The sequence below is a fragment of the Passer montanus genome, unplaced genomic scaffold, assembly GCF_014805655.1.
Source record: "Passer montanus isolate IOZ18808 unplaced genomic scaffold, ASM1480565v1 scaffold39, whole genome shotgun sequence".
Classification (NCBI taxonomy): Eukaryota; Metazoa; Chordata; class Aves; order Passeriformes; family Passeridae; genus Passer; species Passer montanus.
In genome coordinates this window covers 238,406-257,833 of record NW_024368707.1, presented here as the reverse complement: position 1 = coordinate 257,833, position 19,428 = coordinate 238,406, and the positions used below count along the sequence as shown (strand labels likewise).

At 42.9% G+C, this 19,428-nt stretch overlaps 1 protein-coding gene across 1 annotated transcript; it reads right to left on the bottom strand.

Moving 5' to 3' along the window:
- Nucleotides 1-3,293: 3,293 nt before the first annotated feature.
- LOC120506425 (antigen WC1.1-like) lies at nucleotides 3,294-18,502 on the bottom strand. The gene is made up of 15 exons (XM_039717990.1): nucleotides 18,384-18,502; nucleotides 15,045-15,359; nucleotides 13,247-13,555; nucleotides 11,338-11,652; nucleotides 10,248-10,559; nucleotides 9,636-9,953; nucleotides 8,596-8,910; nucleotides 7,624-7,938; nucleotides 6,750-6,812; nucleotides 6,349-6,663; nucleotides 6,135-6,170; nucleotides 5,697-5,834; nucleotides 5,307-5,412; nucleotides 4,685-4,752; nucleotides 3,294-3,623 (listed from the first exon to the last, which is right to left on the bottom strand). Exons 1-15 carry the CDS (start codon nucleotides 18,457-18,459, stop codon nucleotides 3,391-3,393), a joined length of 3,234 nt encoding a protein of 1,077 aa, XP_039573924.1. The 5' UTR covers nucleotides 18,460-18,502; the 3' UTR covers nucleotides 3,294-3,390.
- Nucleotides 18,503-19,428: the final 926 nt, after the last annotated feature.

Sequence of the window (19,428 nt, the reverse complement as noted above, 5' to 3'; positions counted from 1 at the left end):
GCCGCTGCGGGACGGAGCCGCCCCCGCCACCCCTCCGGTTCCGCCTCGCCGCGGCTCCCGCTTGCTCGGCCCGGGCGTGCCGCTTGCTCCGCTGGTTCTCCGGGAGGAAGAGCAGGGGTGCGATCGCAGGGGGCCGGGAGGCAGCCTGTGCCCTTGGCCATGGCGAGGCCGCGGGAGAGGAGGCTTCCGAGGAGGGAACCCGGGAGCGGACTCGGCGGGGCAGTCCAGCATGTTTTCCCGGAAGCACGGCGTCCCTGCCGGATCCGCAAGCGATTTACGTGCCGCTGGCCGTTTTATCCCCCTACTCTCCATTTTCCCCACACTTGTTCCTCCTCCGTTCACCTACGCCCTTCCCTTTCCCCACCTTTAGTTCCTCCCCTGCCCATCCCACAGAGACGCTGTGCAATCCCAAAACGCTCTCGTTCTGCCACGGTTCCCTCCCCATCGCAGCAACGCCGTTTAGTCCTGGATGTTATCCGGAACGTGCTCCTGGATCCCTCCTTTGGCTGTAATCTTGATTTTTTTAGCAAAGCGGCTTTCTGGGTAACTTTAACTCAAGAATGAAAAACCTGAATCCCAACAACAGGCTGTGACCCCTCCCTGAAGTCTTTCTTAACACCTGAGTACTGGACAGCGAGCCAATCGTTAAGAAAAGATTTGGGAGAGAGCTGGGAAACTTAAGTGTGAAGCATATTGGTGGCAAAAAAGAATCAATGAGTGACTGAATAAAAATTCTATTCAGGAGACTTAGTAGAATTTCTCCAAAGAGCAATCGTGCCTTACGTTTTTCTCAAGGGGTCAGAAATACTGCAGAGAGTGACTTTAAAGAGTTGCAATAAGTCACTGCCTCAGGCACCCTCTGGGGTCTGTGGTGCCTCTCTTGGGCCACTGGAGCCTGTGGATGTGACTGCTGCTTTCCCAAGTGCTGGTTCAGGCAGTAGTAAGGCTGTGTGTCCCAGAGAGATAAATTTGTGTGCACAGAGGTGACTCCAACATAGCTGGCTACATAGACTGCAACAAGCACTGCTGCCTGTAACCCCACTCACAAACAACTTCCTTTCATAGCTGCTTTTTCAAAAATTTGAAAGATAGATTTGTAATGAGTTCAGCTGTGGCCTGATTCTCTAGGATTTCATCCTTTGCCTGATAGATCCCACAGTTAAGTCATTTTACATATTTTATTAATCTTGTTAATTGTTAATATGCTTTTAATCCAGTTACTCCAATTATCCTAAAACTTTCCCTGTGCAGGTGTCATCAGGTGCAGGGAGAGTGCTCTAAGAGTTTGGCTACAAATTTTAACACATTCCTAATATCAGTCTACTAAATCAGTCACACTGAGGATTATATACCCCAGTCACCTGGGGAACACTCAGCTCAACTGGATCATGCCTGTGACATCAGTTGTTGCCATCTCTGAGTCATCAGGGATTCCTTCTTCCTCGTCCCTGCCTGGTGCACCTGGAGAGGAAAAGTTCTGTCCTGTGCAGATAGTTCTGACAGGGATAAATAGCTTGCTACATCTTTTTTGGGCATAACATTTGTTGCAATGCTTATGTCGGTTTCTTCTGCCTTTTACTATTCCTTGCAAAAACTTTCTACTTTCCCAGTTTTCCTGTTAGTGAGCCAGGAAAAGTAGATTGCAGGATGCAGTTAAATCCCACGTGTTTCCCTCCTTCTGTGCCTCACATCATGCCTGCAGCACACCTGTCAGATCTCTTGATGTTGCTGCAGAAACAATCAGCAACAGTTCCTTTCTCAAAGACTTGGCTGAAACAGAATTTTGATTCTTTTCTTGAAGTTCAGTCTCAATTCCAAATAATTCCCAGAAGCTGCCCCCATGTATCTGAGAGGAAAACCATACATTTGAGAACTTTGGACAGCTTCTAATAAGAAAATATAATAATTTTAAAATTAATTAAGTAAAAAAAAAAAATTAAGGTATTTAAAAATAAAATCAAAAGTATCCATTAAGTCTTAACAACAAGAAATTGTAAGATAAATTTGAAAGAACTTCTTAACAGACATGCTTCCTTATCTTTTATGTATGTTATCTCTTCTCTGAAAATAACCAAAACTTATGCAAACGAATCCTAAATGCAGATTGTTCTGGTTCTGCTAGTACGGGATTAGCATTTTACGAGCAGTGGTGTATTTCCAGAAGAAGTTAATACAGCTCAGCAGTCTCTATCAGTGCCCCAGCTCTTCAATGTTGTCGTAGCTTGTATCCTCAAGAGCAGGGGATGAGGATCCCCTCAGAGGGGGATCCTCAGCCTCAGAGGTCCTGTTTCTGTGAGTCCAGTCTGAAAACATGAAGGGAAGAACACTGTGATAGACAAATGCACATCCTGTAGGTATTACCTCTGAGTGGTTGTGCAGCTTCCAGTTGTCTCCTCCAGAAATTAGAACCTTAGATAGGAGTGCCTGTGAAAGATCTGAGAAATGCTTATGTCACTCTGCCTTCTGTGGCGTGTCTATATATATATATATGGATCGAGCTTTATGCACAATGTTAAAAGGAATATATTCTGGGCTGTCAAAAAAAAATCTCTAATGTCTCTCTAGTTATTTAGAGTCCTGTATTTTGATTATTTTTCCACATCTCCAGTAGGCCAGAAATATTTATCACTACCCCAAAAGTAAGAGTTAAGATCGGGTGTTCCACAGCTATATTAAATGCACTGATAAAGAAAAGTCTGTCTTAAATGTTAGTTGTTAATGCTTACTGAATTATATGAGCCTGACAAAATTTAGTGCCAGGTTAAAAACCCAGCTGAATCCATCCTCCATAGACATAGAATGAGATCTAATAAGGATACTTAAGAGACTACAGGCGAAGGGAGAAAGAGTCAATTGCATGATTTGAAAAATCCATGTCTAATGCTATGTAGTATTCTACAGAGCACTATTTGAAGCTGCATCAGACATGGAGCCCTCTCAAGACTGTCATGTTGTTGGAAAAAAGGAAGTATCACACTAGCATCCATAAACAGAAGGATATGGTGTAAGAGCTGGTCCTTCTGCTCTACCTGACACTAGTAAGATCTCAGTACCATGCTGTAAAGAAATACTGTAAAGTTTTGGGTTTGAAGCAATTTTTGAAAGATATGGACCTCTGACATGGACTGAGCAGAGACACATCATGGGCAGAGTGTAGTCTACAAGACCTAAGTAGAAAGTTGACTAATTTATGTTGCGGATGTGTAGAGAAACAAAATACAGAGCAGAACTGAAGATAGGTATGTGAACAAACTGTTATCAGTCTTCAAGTACTTAAAAGGCTGTTTAAAAGATGACTGCAACCCTCTGTCCCCATGGTCATTCTAATAAGAAGTAAAATTTTAATTTGCAGCAGTGGAAACTTAGGTTGGTTGGCCACAGGCAAGAATTTTATGGCTGTAAGGAAAGCAGAACAGAGGTATAGGTTAGCTGGATGTAAGAACAGAACAGCACTGCTCTTCTAGCCTCACCTGTCTGGGAATCCTTGTTTCTGTCACTTTCTCCAGGGATCCCAATGATTTCCTGTTCATTCTGCTCAGAAAGAGAAGCATCTCTAGGTCCAGGAGCTTCTGTCACATCATCATAACCATCTTCCAGGGCATTTTCAGGCAGTGGAGAGGCCTCTGGAACAGTACAGGTATTAACTTCCACTAAGGAAAGCAGTAGGTGATAATCCAGCAACACAGGGCTGTAATACTGACTTGTCTGTAACTGGAATCCATGCCTCAGCAAATGTTACTGTGCACACTTTTATTGTAAATACATATGCTTACCAATAATACATGTATAAACAGAAAAGTAAATCAAAGCACTCCTGTTTCACTTTTTACCTAGAAATCAATATTCAATCTGAATAAGGGAAAGAGAAACCATTTAGAATAATTGTCTTCTCTATAAGCGCTTCAAAGCTTTTAGTTTGTTTTTTAGGTTTTGGTTTGTAAGGAAAAGCTTTTAGTTTGTTTTTTAACTAAAAAAAAACGTTCTTAATATAAGAAAAGCAGTGGAAAATAAAGAGATGGTGCAGCAGAGTCTGGGATATGGGCAACTGAGATGCAAAACTGCTTGTGCCTTTGGCAGTTGTTCTCTTGACATCAGACAATGGCTATCAGAGCTTTTTGATCAGCTCTAGGAAAATACAGTTCTTTTCCAAACACTTCCCCTCCCTCAACTATTTAAAATAATTTAAAAAAATCCAACAAACCAAATGTACCCCACAGGCAAACCCCACAGATAGGAATATGTATTTTCTTTAGATCACTTGTATTAAGATCCCTTGATCAGCTCGAATTGTACACCAGTGTTCTTATTTGGAATATGTCTTTCCTCTGTTTTAATTCTCCCCATTTTTCTCAGAAATAAGGCAAATGTTTACGAGCTGTTATGGTTGAATGTCTGGGAGAAGCAGTTGTCACATTGTTGGATTCATGTGACTGCATCCTGTGAAGTGTCTGCAGAACTACCAGCAAGCATTTGTTTTAAATTTCTCATACAGAAGAGAAAACTAGCACTTGTATATGGGATTGTATGACACTCTTCCACCACAAGAGTTACACAGAAGATTTCCATCACAAGGAAACATCACTAGGACATGAAATTGAACTCTTAATCACTCATAATACTTTGGATATTAGAAATTACCCTGATTTGGGATATCTTTCTTTGTACAAACCCTTTCTCACATTGCCTTGGGTTGCTCCAGGACCATTTTCTTCATCACTGTCTGCTCTATAAAACTGTTCCTTTGGTTTTGAGCTCTCTGAATAAAAATCTAGGCAAATGAGAAAGAGCATGATACCAGATTAAACTCTCCTTAAGTGCTAAAACTGCACAATGAGAAAAAAAGCAGTAATAGCATCCAAGTCCAGCATATTCTTTGAAAGTCAGTATTACTTCTGCAAGGCTTACAATGGAGTAACCAAGAATCCCTCAGGGGGCCCCATAAGACCTCTCATGGACCATGGCGAAGGCAAGCCACAAAGGGAGAAAAGTAATCCACAGGAGGAAACCTACAGGGACCCAGCTGCTGTGAGGGACATGCAAATTATTCCTTTATTTGTTCCTGCTTTAAATAATTGCAGCAAAAGGCTTTTGTTTGTTTGTTTGACCTATACTGATCTATGGTCTGTGGCTGCAGTGAGAACTGCACAAAACAAATTGTCCCTAGGAAAGGAATTGACAGAGTCCACTGGGCAGGAAACTCCTCTCCTCAAATCCAGGGATTTTAAATTTCTCAGTAGATTTGGGAGCTGCAAGATACCAGATTGGGATCAGAAAGGAGGAGCTTTCCCTTGGGAAAAGCAAGACACACACACAGACCTGAGAGGAAAGTCACGCCCTGCTTTTCCCTCATCAGGTTATAGTCAATCTCTTCATAGACAGCCTCAGAGAAGGGGTCGTAGGATAGTCTGGAGCCTGAAAGTAAAAGGTAATGATCACTTTCACAGTCTCTGCTTGTATTCAGGTTGGAGTCTTGAAAAGGAGAAGTGCCTTACAGGGGTCAACATGGACTAGAAAGGCATCAAGAGGTGCTGGCTGAGGATAAGCACCTCTGGGCTCTTCCACTCAGAAAGTAATGAAAAATCTCAGCGTGTCAACAGATTCAGTTAATCTCAGTCACCCATCCCCACTGCCTCCCAGGCAAGTAAACATTTGGGACCATGTAAAAGAGGCATTTCATACCAGTCTGAGAAACCCACCTCTGTGCTGTGTCCTGGCACGTTGGATCTGCCCAGCAAGAATGGCAAGGGCCAGGCAGAGAAGGGTCCCCAGGACAATGCAGAGGATGACAGGCACTGAAAGTCTTGTACTGCCTGTGGCAGGGCAGCGGGGACGATCTGAGTGGAAACCAAGAGGAAACAGGTAGAGAATCATGTGTCCCAAAGAGGTGCTCCTCTGCAGCCCCTTGCTGTGCCCATGCTAGCAGGGTGAGGCAGGGCACCTGCTGCTCTGCTATGGGTCCTGCTCAAGCAGATAAAATTCAGCAGTTGGGTGTGGTGCCTCTCAGTGTTCCTTTATGAAAGTCTGTGGGAAGTGCTATCTGATGAGCTGAAATAAACTGCTGTTTGATCTGTCAAGCATCTGGGACCTTAAATTGTCATTTGATTGGAGAAAGAAAAGAGAGAGAAAGAATTTACCTGCTCTCGTGGGTGATGCTGTTGTTTCTGTCACACCTGCAAAAGAAAGGTGAGTCTAGATTAAGAGGCAAGTGTGAAAAATACATCTTCATATAATTTGTGATGTTTTAGCAGTCAAAATTATGAAAGGGCTAGTCACTGGGAAGTACAGCTGGCGTAATGCTCCCCTACCCATCTACTTCACAGACATGTGTAATAAAGGACCAGTACTAACCAGAGCAATTCACAGCAGCATCTTCCTTATGATCACAGGTTTTGCCAAACACAGGCTTGGCCGCACAGTCCCAAAGAGACAGCTCTGTTCCTTTACAGTGTACCTTCTCCAACCAGATGGGACCAGTCCCTTCACCAAAGGCAGCCTCACTCAGAGCAGACACAGCAGATCCACAGCCCAGCTGCCTGCATACAACATTGGCATCTGCCATGTCCCAGGAGTCATCACAGATTGTTCCCCAGGAACCTTGGTGCCACATCTCCACTCTGCCTGAGCATTCATCCTCTCCTCCCATGACTCGTAACTTCTCCCTGTCTGCAAAACACAGAAACCTTCTGTTTTACTGAAACAGCAGGAAGGCCCACAGGGACCAATAAGGAAAAACAAAGAAGTGGAGGTACCTGAACAACTTGTGGAGTTTGGACACTCAGCAAATGCAGCTGGAGATGTTGCCTCTTTTCTTCCTGCAGAATTTAAATAATGAAGTAAATAATTTAATTATTCTCTGAAAAAAAATGAGGGAGTATAAAATAGCTGAAAATTAACCATCAGGTTAATTGTTTCCTGAAATATGTGTATATCCTGTTTAGTTCTTGGCAGATGGCTGTTTGGCTGTTGCTGTGAGTAATAATCTTCCTGATGGTTATGCTTTCCTTCTTCTCATGAGGCAGCTGCAATCCCTTTCAGGATATCTGAATGTCATGTAGATTTCATTTTTATTATATTTTATATTATATTTTATTTTTATTTTCTATTTTCTATTTTTTCATTTTTATATATTCTATTATATATGAATACAGATATTGATACCCATAGGTGTGAAATACTGTCATAAGAACAGGCATTAGAAATGGACCTTTAGAACCAAATGGATTTGTGCGCTTGTCCATGGCTATGTGTATACACAGATACGCCTCCTTACATGCAGAAACATAGACTTGGCTCTAGACCTCTTGGGAAGTCTCATCCTAACTCAGATCTCACAGGCTGACTTTGTATCATAGATTTTTGCATTAAAAAATAGGCAATGACGCCATCTTATTAGGGAATTCCTTAGGATTTCACTGGTCCACAGCACTCTGATAATCTTGTAATTTTAATTCACTCATTTAAGTCAATGATATAGACAAAAATCCATGTTGCTGCAATTTTCATGAAACTAGAAACAATATACACCAGATAACAGGTGCACACAAAGTAATTACTGTGATGTCCATACGTGCATGCATAGGTTAATGTACATGTCTGGCCATATACAAATACATTTCTGATTACCAGTGCAAGTAATGTGGGTCTCTTCAGCTCGGTTAGTGCACGACTGAGGATCCCAGGGGTCTGACTGACATTGCCAGAGCGAGCTGTGCTGCTCAGTGCACTCAATATGGTCCAGCCACGTGGGCCCCGACCCTCTGCCGTACTGGGACTCCGTGGCTATTTCTCCTCCATCTCCGCAGCCCAGGTGCTTGCACATGGTTACTGCGGTGAGCAGGGACATGTGATTAGAACAAACGCTCCCCCACGTCCCATTATAGAAAACTTCTACACGCCCAGCACAGTCATTGCCATTCACCAGTCTCAGAGCCAGGAAATCTGGAAGTGAAGGCATAAAAATGGAATTAGTGCCACAGACTTTCTGTGATGTTTCTTTCTTGCCTGTGTAATAACACTTTTTTTACAGTGCTAACTGCTTGTGTTGGTTCTTCCTGTATTGTGGGGCAAAGAGGCTGCTGTCCTTTCAGGGTTTGTTCTGGCTTCAACATGGGCCCTAACAGACTGCACTCCCTTCAGGGTTCATCTGTGGTTTTTTCCACTTCTCTTTCGTTTCTCCTCTCTCTTGCTGCTGCCATTCTTAAATATGCATGTGCAGAGCTACCATAAGCTACTTGGATTGTCTGATGCTGTAGTGCACAGTGGGTTGCTCCCATTGGTTTCAGAGCCAGTTGTAACTGACTGGAAGGAGCACACAGCCCCTTGCTGTAGAAATCTTTACAAACTCCTCAAATTTATCCCCTAAATATCCTACTACACCACAGACTTTTGTGTGTGTGTGTGTGTGCATTGGTGCATAATATGGGCTTCTGTAGATCTTTTGCATCTTGGTAGGACAAAGAGGATATGCTGAGCAACTGTGCTTGTCATCAAGACAGGAGGAGGCTATCCAAGCATGTCCCCGCTATTCTTGACTTCCCTTTTATACAACCCTCCTGTTTGAACCCACAGGCTTAGAAAAGTGTTTTCCAAACACACCTGAGCACAGGACCCCAGCATCCTCTTTGTGTTGGCAGTTGTGCTGGCCCCACGCCCTAGAGGGACATGACCAGAGATCAGATTCAGCCCCAGAGCAATTCACGTCATCCAGCCAGATCTGCCCTGACCCTTCGCCATAATGAGCAGAGACAAATGCCTCGATGGCATGCCCACATCTAAGCTGTTTGCAAACAACATTGGCATCTGATAAATCCCAGTTATCATCACAGATGGTGCCCCAGCTGCCATGATGATAAAGCTCTACTCTCCCAGCACAGCGGTTTGTTCCATTCACCAGCCTCATCTGTCTGCTTCCTGTAGGAAGAAAATCCAGCTGTCAACATGCAACACAACTATAATTCACATGTCAGCATAATGGCAATATTTTTAAAGCACTTTTAAGACATCATATGCTTGTTATATCCCTGTTCTTCTGCTATGGTTGCTTGGGCAGAAGTCCTGTGAGGCTAAAACTGCATAAGGGGAAATATCTACTCCTGCACCAGGTGAATGTTTTAATAATTCAGGTGAGATATTGCCAGCAAGAAGTGTATAATCATACCAAGTATATGCAGAGATCACCTTATCTTAGAAAGCCAGACAACCTGTTTTCTGTCTATACTCATTTAGTTAGAAACAGACACTGTTCCTGTTACAAACGAGTTGCAAAATCAGAGAAGAGTAGAAATAGTTCTATAGAAACTATTCTACAATAATATTATGTAGAATAGCTGCAAGTATCTATAAATATAGAAATGTCACAAAATAAAAGATATTTAATTCTCAAGTGGCAGTAAGAATGCTTAGCAATCATAGCTAAATTAGTGTTCTTATGGCTTCTGTGTTCTAATAGTTCTTTTTGACTCTGGAAGAGAATTCTGTAAGAAATTCGGATGAAGAAAGCATTATGTAAATTACACTTTTTTCCTTAACTATCATCAAGCTCAGACTCATGCCAATTTAACATCTGTGACACCTCAGCACAACGTGGGCTGGAGAAATCCTAGGAAACCTTCTGTACCTTTCACACAGCGACTCACCTGAACAAATCACACCAACATCTTCCGAAACTCCTGTTGGCACTGTCTGATAATGGGAGGCGTTGCAGAGCATCAACTGAGTCTCATTTCCAGTGCACTGGACACTCCTTAGGCCAACAGGACCCGTGCCTCGCTCAGACTTTGGAAGGTAATAGGCTTTCTCAGCAGTTCCGCACTGGAGCTGTCGGCACACCACATGGGCATCCCTAATGTCCCAGTTGTCATCCAGGACTCTGCTCCACACCCCATGGAGGGAAATCTCAACTCGCCCACCACAGTGGCTCTCACTCCCTGAGAGTCTGAGTGATTCAACAAGACCTGGGTTCAAGAGAGTTAGGAAATATATTGAGTGACATCTACTTATCTCACTACAGTAGAAATAACTTGCAGGAAAACAATGGAAGACAAATTTCTGTGCTGGCAAAATATTAATTCTCACCACTGATTAAGGAGACTACCCTTGTTAAGGCTGTTTGCTTTCATGCACACAAGGGCCTGCAATGGGAAGCAAGAAAGACTTCCCTACCTCAAAAACTAAATCCTGTCAGTGAGATCACCAGCACTGCTTTGGTCTGAAGTTGCACTACCCATAAAAGGCCACCCCTGACTTACCTGAGCAAGTTACAGTGGCTACTTCTTTGGCTGAACAGGTTGGATTGCCCAAAGTCACTTGAACACAATCCCATAGGCAGGACTCTGTCCCTTTACAGTGAAAAGCATCTCTCCATATAGGCCCATTTCCATCCACAAAACTGTCTTTCATCTGGATTGATTTTGCATAGCCACAATTCAGCTGATGGCAGAGAACATTGGCAGCTTGCAAATTCCAGTGGGAGTGGCAGAGTCTTCCCCACGTGTCTCCATGGCGGATCTCCACTATGCCAGAGCATGTGGTGCCATTCACCAGCCTGCCCCCTGGACACCCTGAATGTAAGAGAATGGGAATATCGGGGTGTTACATTTGCAACTGATCATGGGCAGGACCTGGAAGTGACTGGGGAATGGGAATGAGTTTTCCTTACCATTCAGTAGTAAAAATGACTTAACTGGGCCATATTCATAAGTAGACTTCAGTCCAACCTATTTTACTGGGAAGAATGACTAAAACTCAGGATCATGTCCCATCTGCAATTTTTAAAATCAGTGCACTAGGTTTTGGGACTTTGGGTCAACCAATAGACCTTAATTTTTCAGACCAACATCACTGAGGGCCTACAGCTCTGCATCCTTCAACTGCTGGTCCAAGTCCTCACTTAAACCTGGACCAGGAATTCAGTCCCTGCCTCAAGTACATGACAGGTATAACCATCTCCAGTCTTGTCTCATGCTATGCCTGGCTGTTCTCTCCAGCCAGACCCTACACCTCTTTGTTTGCTTCAACTTGTCTGGGACTGCTCATAGACCTTATTACCAATACCTTCCTCTGTCCTCTCTGCAAATGCTTTGGATTGTGTCTGGCAAGGACTCTGCCTGTGCTGTGCTCAGCCTGGCTTGTGCAGCAGCCCTGCTCCTGCTGTTATCTGACACTAGGAGCATTTCAGAGAGAGCAGCCTTGTGGTAGAGTTGAAGTGCAGCCTTGACTCCTGTTGCAGCAGTCAAATGACAAAGACTGACTCCACATATGCCCTCTGAATTTTGAGTCCATATTTTTCCTCAAGGAAAGAGTTTTTCAGTTCTTTTCTTAGACCTTCCCACTTCTCACCTGAACATACCACATGAGCCTCTTTTCCAGCAGGGCATTCATCCTGACCTAGAGCACGCACGGGACACTCTCTCAGGAGTGAGCCATTCTTCTGGCAGCTGAATGTGGCGTTCCAGACAGATCCATTTCCTTCCCCAAAGGACTGTCCACTTGGGATCAGTAGTGCAATTCCACAGTTTAGCTGCTGGCAGAGGATATTGGCAGCTGGTAAATCCCACAGGTAGTCACAGAGGGTTCCCCATATGCCTCCGTGAAGAAGCTCTACTCTCCCTGAACATGTGGTATTGCCGTTTGCCAGCCTGTACCCACCGTAGCCTGCAGAAAGAATAAAGGAGCTTTGCAATTACTTTTGGGTTTTTGTGCTACTGTGCTGAAAACTGTAAGAGAGCTCTATCTGCAAGAAACCAGCGCTCATTTATATGTCAGGTTACTAGAAGCATCTTAGAACAGGATGCTGATAAGCCAGCCCTTAAAAATGTCTCTATTTTCCATTTTGTAACCTTCACTGTATGACGAAAAGTCTTTTGACTCTTTGAGTTCAGTGTCTCCTTTCTGCTCTGCTCTGTCCTCCCCTCACCATACTGCTGCTACCTTACAACATCTTCTGTTGCAGAGGCTCTTTCAGTACTGCCTCACATGTGAGGAACTCAGGGTAGGAGCAACTGGTATCACACTCTCTCCCAGTAGCTGGTCATGTCACATTTCCTGGTAAGCAGAAACTGCAGTGGGGAATTCTTAGCTTTCATCCATGTCCCAGAGCAAGGCTCTGAACACCCCAGGCCATAACCATCAGCATATTGACAATAAATTAAGGGTGGCATGGATGGCACTGTGGTGTCCTACTGCCAGCTCCATGAAGTTCCTCTGTCTTCTCGCACTGTTACTTTCTACCCTTACCTTCTCCTTGCACTGTACCCCTAATGAGCCCAGGATTTCAGCTCTGAGCTAAGACTCTTGCAAGATAGAGGCAGGAGCCAAGGCCTGTTAGGTGGCTTAACTGAGGTGTTTGGCTGCCACTGGTCACAGTGTCCAAGGCAGTCTTGAAACAGACTTAAGCCCATTGGGCAGGAAATGGACATGAGCTCCAACCCTTTTCCAGGCTTGTTTTCTGTCAGTCTGTTGCCAGCAGCTCTGTCCCAGGTTTAGTTTATCCCTTTAGAACTGTGGCCTCAGAAAAATTTGTTAGGCCTAATCTTCACTTTTTCAGTGGGTGGCAATACATAGCTGTATTCAGAGCCCCCAGCAGCCATGTCTTTATGGAGTTCTTAAGTGATGTTACCTTCAAATCACAATGAAAGTCATCTAGTCATCTAGGCCTCTGGCAACTTTTTTTTTGTTTTGTTTTTGTTTTTGTTTGGTTGGTTTTTTGTTTTGTTTTTGTTTTTGTTTTTTTTTTTAAACCCCAAACCCTTACATTTGTAACTTGTGCCTCCTTCAACCTTTTGGAGATATGGTACCTCTTCCAGTTATATCATTAACTGAAGTGCCAGGGATTAACATACACATTGGCACCACAGGAAAGAAATTAATGTCTTGATATTCCTGCTTGTCTGCTCTGGCCATTTTCCCTTTTATTTATGAGAGAAGGATGTGCAGAGCATTCTTAGGACTGTTGAGTGCCTATTTCTAATAGCATAAAATAATTAACAGCCCTTTTGACATATCTCTGTAGTAGTGAAGTGATTAGAACCGCCCAAGTTAGATGCAGACCCTCAGTAGAGTGAATGAGACATTGTGGGACTGCTCTCTGTTATTTTCTGGTCCCCCTTTGAATGGCTCAAGGCCTGATAGTGGAAGCATCCAAAGATCCTGAGGCCCTCAGAAGTGTACAGATGCTCTGAACAGTGAGTTAACAGGAAAAAGGCATATAGGACATGGGTGAATTACATTCATCAGTCCAAAGTCTCACCTGAACACACAACAGTGGCATCATGAGAGCATGTGTTAATGTGGTGCCTGCTCCTGGGACAGTCTGCAAGGTGAGTCTCATTCCCTACACAGTGAAACTCTTCTTGCCAGATCAGTTCATATCTATCTCCAAAGTGAGTTCCTCTCAAGGTATCCACAGCCTGGCCACACTTTAACTCATTACATATAACAGAGGCAGTTTTGAAATCAATGTGTGAGAAACAGACAGTGGCCCAAGTTTCTTCTTTCTTTACTTTCAGAAGTCCTGAGCAGGCAGTGTCCCCTCCAGTCAGATGCATGTCAGAGAAGCCTGGAAAAAACCCCAAAAAATAAGAAATCTAACATCAAAGGTTGGTTCTACTGACCTATTTTTATAACTCCTTAATGGGCAAGACACATTTCACTTCCCTAAGGATGACTGATACTTTTGAATTGTGACTGGGGCAACTCCTGTATAGCACTGATAAAGAACAAAATGGTGTATGAGATTGCTAATTTCTCAGTATGTGAAAATACTAAATCCTTGGGAAAGAAGGAAGGAAGCTTTGAGCATCTGCAAATGACTGAGAAGTAGCAACCCCCAAATAGATAAATAGACAAATAGCTATTTACTACTGTGTGTCCTTTAGACCTCATTATTTCAATGAATAGCTGAAGCACCCAGGAAGAGGAAACAGGAAATGTTCACCCAGTTTCAGAAATTGCTAAAAAACCAGTTTAGAGAGCTACAGGCTGAGCAGCCTCACTTTGGTGCTTGAAAAAAAAGACGGAGTGAGACTTGTAGAAACTCATTTGTGGGAATAAGGAGATAAATAGGAAGAGTCAGCATGGTTTCATCAAGCATGTATCATGCCTGTGGAACTGTAAGGCTTTCTCTGATTAAGATGGGTTTATGGATGAGGGGACAGCAGCACATGCCATTTGCCTCACATTTAGCGCTGCCATTAACACTGTCTTGCACAATATTCTTATGTCCAAGAACTCGGATGTTACTGTCTGGCTGGAAAGGCAACATGATTAAGCAGCTGATTGAATGGTCAGGTTCAGTCATTAGTGAGTTGCACTCTACCTGAAGACTGTCAGCAAGTGGAATATCACTTTCACTTGTTGGGTCTTTCCAGGAGCCTGTTCCACTCAGTGTCTTATCTTCATGGAGGTGGTGATGGAGTACACTCTTATGATTTTGGGGGGGGNCGGGGGGAGATAACCGCAAGGCAGACCTGCCATTCTGAGAGATCCAGACAGGATAGAGTAATGGGCTGACAGGAACCTTACAAAAATCAAAAAAGGACAAATGGAAACTCCTGAAGCTACAAAGGAAAAGCTTATTGCAGTGGTTCTTTTTCCAAAGAGTAAAACCATGCACATCTTGCACAGGAAACAGCCAAACAGGTATTGGTCTTTTTTGCCATTGCAGACTGTCTTGTCTTAGCCTACCTGAAGATCTGGAGAAGAAGGGAAGTTATATGACATAATATTGCATTTTCTTGCTTCTCCACCTACACCTGCTTTTTTAGCCCCAATTCCTTATTAATGACAAGTTCTCCCCTGTTGCCGGGAGAGCTGTGGTGGAAACAAATAGTGGATTGGGGTTTTTTTCTGTTCTATGTAATTTAATGTCATTTGATGTCATTGCTGTGCCCAGGCAAAGTCAGCTTGCACTCATAGTTAGCAGAAGACTTAATGCTCGAGCAACTTGCTTTGGATGAGTAGCAGGAGTACTTGGCTTTATCCAACCAGGACAAAGTTTGATCCTAGGCTTGTATCTCTTTTCCTATTGTACAAGCCTGGATTCTTACCTGAGCAGATCACTCCAATATCAAAGTAATGAGGGCAGGTAAAAGCACCCCATCCTGTATGTGAGCAGTTCCATAGAGCAGATTCATCACCACGGCAATCAACTCGGTACAACCATGTTGGTCCAGTTCCTTGTCCAAAAGGAGCTCGATTTAGGGCCTTAACAGCAGATCCACATTGTAGTTGCTTACAGACAACCTCAGCATCCTTTATGGTCCAGTCGCCATCACACACAGTTCCCCACTGCTCCTCATGTTTTACTTCCACTCTCCCAGAGCAGGGGCCAGTTCCGTTAGACAGCCTCAATTCATCAGTGCCTTCAGACAGAGAAAGGACAGAGCTTAATCATGGTTATCTACTGCAGATGTTAATGAGATTGATATTGCTCTTAATTTACTCTTACATCAGACTTATTTGGTTCACCTTCCTAAATAGTCCAACTTAAAGACTTTTTTTTGCAAGGAGTTATGTCTGTATTTATAAGTTTAAGCTAACTGCACTGCTAAAATGTAAATTAATTCTAATGACAGTCAAACTTTCTTTTTTAGTGACTTATCAGGGCTGGGAAATGCTGAGTAATGTCCCTGCTTTGTGATTCACAAAGCCTGTCACAATAAACACAGCAACTGGAGTGGGTGAGGGGACTGCCTGTCAGTGTGTGATTGCCACAGTAGATCAAGCTTCATTATCCTGTGAGTTAATTGGCCTGAAAACCAATGTGTATGTGTCTTTGGGAGTGAGGTAACTGTAGGAGCTGGCTACCAGAGGGACCAGTGGGGCCAGGCTAGCTACTGGAGTGGTGGTAAGGTCGGGGGGGCTACTTGAAGACGCAGCTCGAAGTTGGCTTTCTGGGCTGCAAGGGCACATTGCTGGCTCATGTCCAATTTGTCCCCACCAGTATCCTCAAGTCCTTCTCATGGGGCTGCTCTCAAGCTATGCATCCTCCAGTCTGTGCCGATCCTGATGGTTGTCCTAAGCCAGGTACAGCACCTTGCACTTGGCCTTGTTGAACTTCATGGGGTGAGGCTCATTTTTCAAGCCTGTCAAGATTCCTCTGGGTAGTATTCCTTCTTTCAATGGCTGAACCACTGAGCTTGGTGGGAGACATTTCTACGTATCACACATCTTGCTGTTGTCTGACATTGTGAAATAAGAATATTTAATTTTTCTTTGCATTGGGAAACAAATCTAATTCTTCTCTCTACTCACTGCAAATGTATCAGTCTTAACCCATGAGCTGGTGCTAAAACAGCCATTTCTTTCCAAAACTAACAATTGTTTTACTTCTTACTGCAGAGTAACTGCTAGCAATAGTCAATTGGAAGGCAATGTTGCCTCCACCTTCATGTGGTTTGTAACTGCTTCATCATACATAGACTGTGGCTTTGACACGTCATCACCTCTCATACACAGGCAAAGGCTTTACCTCTTTGCTAACACTGCTGGATTTCCTCACAATTTCCTGCCTATCATTTAAATTTGGAAACAAACAAACAAACAAAAAAAGGTGGTTATTCAAGTGACTGACAATTGGTAATTCCCAAAACCTATTTTTTCTGCAAAATATCCTCTCTCCTCAAGTCTCCATAGTAAGAAAATCACATGCATAGTACAATCCTCAGGTAACTAGAAAACCACTTTGTGCCTGCAACATATTGTCTCAGAGGGAGCATAATCTATCTGTAATAAATCTTGTAAGTCTCTAGAAAGATATTCTGGAGAACCCCCAGAGCATTTAAGGAATATAATCCAAAAAAAGAGTTTTCTCAGCTATAATATTTATACATATAAAAGGGTAATGAGTTCTAAGAAAAGTTGAATTCCTAATACATTTTTAAATGAACCAGACAACCCATTTCTATTAGCCATATCCAGGAACAAAACAAACAGCTCTTGACTCAATTCGATGACCTCTGTGCACTTGAATTTTTAAATAATTGTACAAATGATGTTTTCAATGTGTAACAGCATGCAAGACTGGATGCAGAGGTAGGCACAACTGAATCGAGATATTTAAATATTTCCTAATAAAAGCAATAATTTGCTGTAGTCACTCTTCTGTGATTTTTTTATGATACGTACAGGTACAATTTCATATTTCTTCACATTTCACAGCAAGTCCTGCAAGTACCTTCATTGAATTCAGTGGTTTGGTGTTCTGCTTGGCTGAGAAGGCATGAGATTTTTGATTGCTCCAGCTGAAAACCCGGTTATTCTCATGGGCAAAGATGAGGGTGCGCCATGCATTCCTGTCTCCAGGCCCTCAGAGGAGGTTTCCAGCCTAGGCTGGCTGCCTCAGGGGCAGATTTCCAGCTCACTCCCGGAGAGCTGTGACTCCTGCACTGATCTGCACAATGCTGTGTGCCTGGGGAACATCAGAATACCTGTAGCAGCATGAAGAGTGCAAGTGCTGCCAGATCAGAGATGGGGGTGGTAGGTGCTGATGATGATAGTGTCATTGTAAAGCTACTCTTGTCTGCATGTTCCAGTCAGTCTGTTACTGTTCCCTGATGTTAACAAGGAGTTGGCAGAAAAGTCACTCTCATTTCTGCAGTACAGCTCAGTTGACACTAAAACGTCACTACAATGATGTCTAAATAAAAAATGTTTCATATTATGAGAATGTACGTCAAGAGTGCCTCCTGTTCCCTGCCATGTAAACTCTGACTGCATCCACACAACTAGAGAGAACCTTCAAGACTAGGGCCATGCTATAGCAAAACACCAACCCTGAAGTCTTGTTCTCATCATATGGGGATGACACCACCACCACAATGCCTTAATGTCACCTCCATGTGTAGAGAGAAAAAAACAAGGTTTCCCAAATCTGTCTCTCATCACCAGCATCAAGCATGTACACATAGCTCCAGACATGCAGAGAGAGAAACAGTGATAAGCTTCAGATATACAGGAACAACTGAGGAGATGTTGTGTTACCAACACTCCACTGGACACAGAGGGTAGAGCTGCATAATTTTAACTGGTGTTGAAAAAAGACCCAGAATTATTAATTCTGTCTACAAAGAGCTCAGCAGGGGAGATTAGACAGCAGTAAGAATACCCAGCTGGTTTTTAGTACAGCTTTTAGTTTACAAAATTTGGACTTGAATTTTTATGGGAATGGCCAGTCACTGATATCTAAGTAAAATACAAAACTTTTACAAAAGGCTTACATTTCCTTATCTCAGGATTACCAAGAAGATTGAATCAAAGACAGAAACATAAACACCATTTTGTCACTTTGCTTCAGAGGTTAGTAAAAGAATAACCTAATGATATTAAATTTGCATACTTTTTTTTTTTAATCTCACTGCCTTATGCAAAATAAAGAATGTACTTACCCAGGGAGACCTGAATGGAGAGAAGAATCAACCACAGTACTGGAGCAGAAAGTCTTTTTGTTGCCATCTTGACCATGGATGGATGAAACTTGACTCTCCAGGCACTGCCTAGCTAAAACTCTGGATGGGCATTCCAGTATCTCACAAATGACTACGAAGGAGGAAATATATAGATTCACGTGCTAGCATGAGCTACCTGAAGGAACCAATAGAAATATTGTTCACCTTTTTAGACGTTATCAGCAGATTAATCTCCAAGCTGAAGGAGACAAAACCTCCAATAAAATTCAAAAAGTGTACTTGTGACCTTATATGAAAAATTATTACGTATCTGGTGTCATCATCGGAATTGTTTTACTGTGGGACCAACATTGGTGGCACAGGCAGAGCAGTTCACAAAGTGGTTATTTCTCACCTGAAAAAGGAGTATGAAAGTGCAGAACACTGGTCATTTTTTAGTCACTTCAGAAGAAAAAAAGGCAAAGAAAATTCCTTTAATTTGTAGCTTACCTGTCATATTGTAGAAGAAGAAGAAATTGTACTCCAATCAACAGAATGTACTCCAATCAACAGAAATGGTGTTTATCACTAGAGGTGAGTAAAAAATTACACCCTCTCTGTCTTTGGGGTAGGCTTAAGGCTTCCTTATTTGGTCATACCTTTTTGGGCAGACTCTCTTAAAAAGGATCTTCCTTAGGATTCAAATTACAGACCTTCCTGTTTCCTCTGCTGAATTTCTTTTTGTTTCAGGTGACAACTGCTAGTAGTTCTACCCCCTCTCTCATTCACTCTAGAATAGCAACTTTAGGAAAATAAAAGCTTCTGTTAATTAGAGTGGCTACTTGACTCATTCTGACAACTGGAACAATTTGCAGAATGCTGTTTACACCAGTCTAAACACTCATTCCCCTCTATGACGCTGCCAGCATCTTGCTTTTGTCTGATGGTATCTATCTACTCTTTATCCAGAATTCTGAGTTCAGTAACATCCATGCTGTTGGGCCCTTAGGACACCAATCTTTGCAACCTCTTCCCCTTCTCACTG

Excerpts from the sequence above, each read along its gene's own strand:
- LOC120506425 (XM_039717990.1), bottom strand. The coding sequence starts at position 18,459 with ATGGTCAAGATGGCAACAAAAAGACTTTCTGCTCCAGTACTGTGGTTG. Across the intron at positions 11,653-13,246 it reads TGCCACTGTTGTGTGTTCAG|GCTACGGTGGGTACAGGCTG; the intron begins GTGAGACTTTGG and ends TTCTTTCTGCAG. Across the intron at positions 5,413-5,696 it reads TGCCAGGACACAGCACAGAG|GCTCCAGACTATCCTACGAC; the intron begins GTGGGTTTCTCA and ends TTTTACTTTCAG.